The following is a 2415-nucleotide window of genomic DNA, read 5'->3' on the forward strand; positions in this document are numbered from 1 at the left end:
GACCTCAGCATCTTGACTTTCAACCAAAAAACGTCACCAACTTTTAAGACTTCCGTATCTCTGCTCTACCTCGCTTAGCAAATAGTTCATAGCTTTGACTCCTTCTTGAAATTATCAATATCCCTCCTAAACCTACAAAAGCTTTTCGGATGGGCAGCTGCATCTATTTTCATGGTGTTCCATTAATTTCAGCACAGCTATTTGCAGAATTACTCACTGAGCAAACCTCATCTGAGTATGTCCTGGACTAGAACAACAATATCATCTGCTTTATATTTCTTAAACAACATTAGGAAAACAGTAAATACATTTTAAAAGTAACACAGTGTTGCCATATTTGCCACAGAAACATATCCATATAAATGGATTAGGTTTTATATTTTACACATAAAAATACAAACCAGTATTATACCAAGTGTAATTACTTTGTGAAGACTTCTGAAAAAGGTTTTCTTATTTCTCACATATATGATATAGTTTTTGGAGTTACTGATCATTCAATACAACTTTATTTTACAGTAATACCTGAGAGTATGGGGGAGAGTAGAAGAAATAATTCATAAATTCATCGCTCTTTAGAAGCACCATGGGAATTTTAAAACCAATTGCAATTATGATGGTATTTCACCAAGTGCTTGTAACACAAGCCAGAATTTCATTTTATTCTTCATTCATATTAGTACTGCAAGAAAAGCCTCAGTGAATGATACCACCCTTGTTCTGCTTCTTTGCAAAAAACACGCACAGTATGAACAGAATGCTGCTCTGCAGAGAAAGATTGTCATCCGGGCATTAGAAACAGCCATTTTTAACTAGTTTAGCAGACAGTCTCAAGTCTGCTTTTTCATTGTTTTTAAAATACAAGCTCTTCGCCTTTCTCAAAATCCATTCTAGCACCAGCTACCACAGGTTCAAAGTCAACATTTACCAGCATTAATGCTGGCAGACCTTCCCTCCACAGGAACTTCACTACATCATTTTTAGTATATTAAAAATTTCAAGTCAGACTCCAGAGGATTTTCTTGTTGCCATGAACCCCAGCAGATAGAAAATATTATAGCAGCAATAATCCAGAGAGCTACAGAAAAGAAAGAGTAATTAGTAGGTTGAGGTATGGACTCAGCACAGGCAAAAGAGCCACTGCAATCTGTCCCTAGCAGTCCAGTGGTCATCATTCAGCAACTATGAAGCAGCTAAAAATGGTGTGTGCTTGGGCTTTGCAAACCCAAAAAGAACTATACATTTCAGCACCACGCTCCACAGAAGTCGAGGATGGCTCCTCTTGCCAAATGAATGACAATCACCATGTGGGCAGATAGACTGAGCCACTGCTTCCCCTCAATTTCAACCACCTATTCCAGCTTTTGCACCTGTGTGCAGCCTGCACATCCAAACAAGCTTCCATCCTTTTCACCTGTGTTGTAGGAGGATTGATATGAAAATGGGAAAAAGAGCACATATACAGGCTGAGCTAGAAAAGCAGGAGACCAACTGTTTGTTGCAAAAACCAAGATGTGGGCTGGGAGAATGCTGTCTGCAAACCGTTACTGTTGGTAACACCAAAGCAGAGGAACTGAGAGCGGGGCAACTGTTCCCTCTAACCTCATGCTCTTGTGCCTACCAGAGCCTCTATTCTTAGTCATCACCCTGCTTTGATCCCAGTCTACGTGCAAGTTTGGAAATAACTAAACTAACCTGGAAGGCATCCTCTAATCTGTCGATACTCCTTTTAAGTGAACGCGGCTGGAAGTCGCTCCTTTTATCACCGTAATAGAAAGGAAGCTGGAAAGCACACCCTGTAACAGCTGTCACTCAGAAAGGTTTGCAATAGCTTACATCCAGTACTTCCAAGCAGTGTTGCATATTTTAATAACATGTTAAAGACTGTTTGTTATTCAGTCTGGGGTTTTTTTGAGGGAAACTTATGGACAATGCAAGAAAGTGATTGTGCTTCAAACTGTTTTTATTTACATTACATACCAGTAATCTGATATTTAAAACTAACTCTTTAAACTCCATTCCCTATGTAAACACTAGACTCAATTTCCATAGTAACATCCTTCATTTGTAAGCGCTTTATGTGGTTAACTCAAAGGTAAAGAGAATTACACTCTGGTTCTTGCTTTAAGTTGCAAATTTTTAGCACTCTCTATTTTAACTTTTATGTCATGTGGTTTCTCAAAAAACCTCACAAAGGCTGGCTCATTTAATAAGGATGCCAAAATCTGTTCAAAAGCAAAAGACCATTCATGGTTCCCTCTCAAACTCTGCTCCCTACTCCCTTCAGCCTGCTCAGAGCTGCTCTCCTCCTGCCCCTTTCTGGAGATTTCAGCGGACGCCTCTGCACCATCAGCTGGATTTTCGACAGGAGATGTGTGGCTCTGCAGCTTTCTTCCAACTTCTTCCATTTTCAGC

The 2415-nt window shown here is 39.6% G+C and overlaps 1 protein-coding gene across 1 annotated transcript in view; it reads right to left on the reverse strand.

Annotated features, from left to right (window-relative positions):
* Window positions 1-2105: 2105 nt before the first annotated feature.
* The window catches only part of LOC104279201 (TBC1 domain family member 8B-like), a gene marked incomplete at its 5' end in the record, with an annotated part of 21224 nt that continues 20914 nt past the window's right edge, over window positions 2106-2415 (reverse strand). Inside the window, 1 exon segment of the mRNA XM_009876400.1 lies at window positions 2106-2415. This exon segment is cut by the window's right edge and continues 11 nt beyond it. Coding sequence (XP_009874702.1) covers window positions 2106-2415 — 310 coding nt within the window.

Source organism: Apaloderma vittatum, unplaced genomic scaffold, assembly GCF_000703405.1.
Source record: "Apaloderma vittatum isolate BGI_N311 unplaced genomic scaffold, ASM70340v1 scaffold16319, whole genome shotgun sequence".
Taxonomy (NCBI): Eukaryota; Metazoa; Chordata; class Aves; order Trogoniformes; family Trogonidae; genus Apaloderma; species Apaloderma vittatum.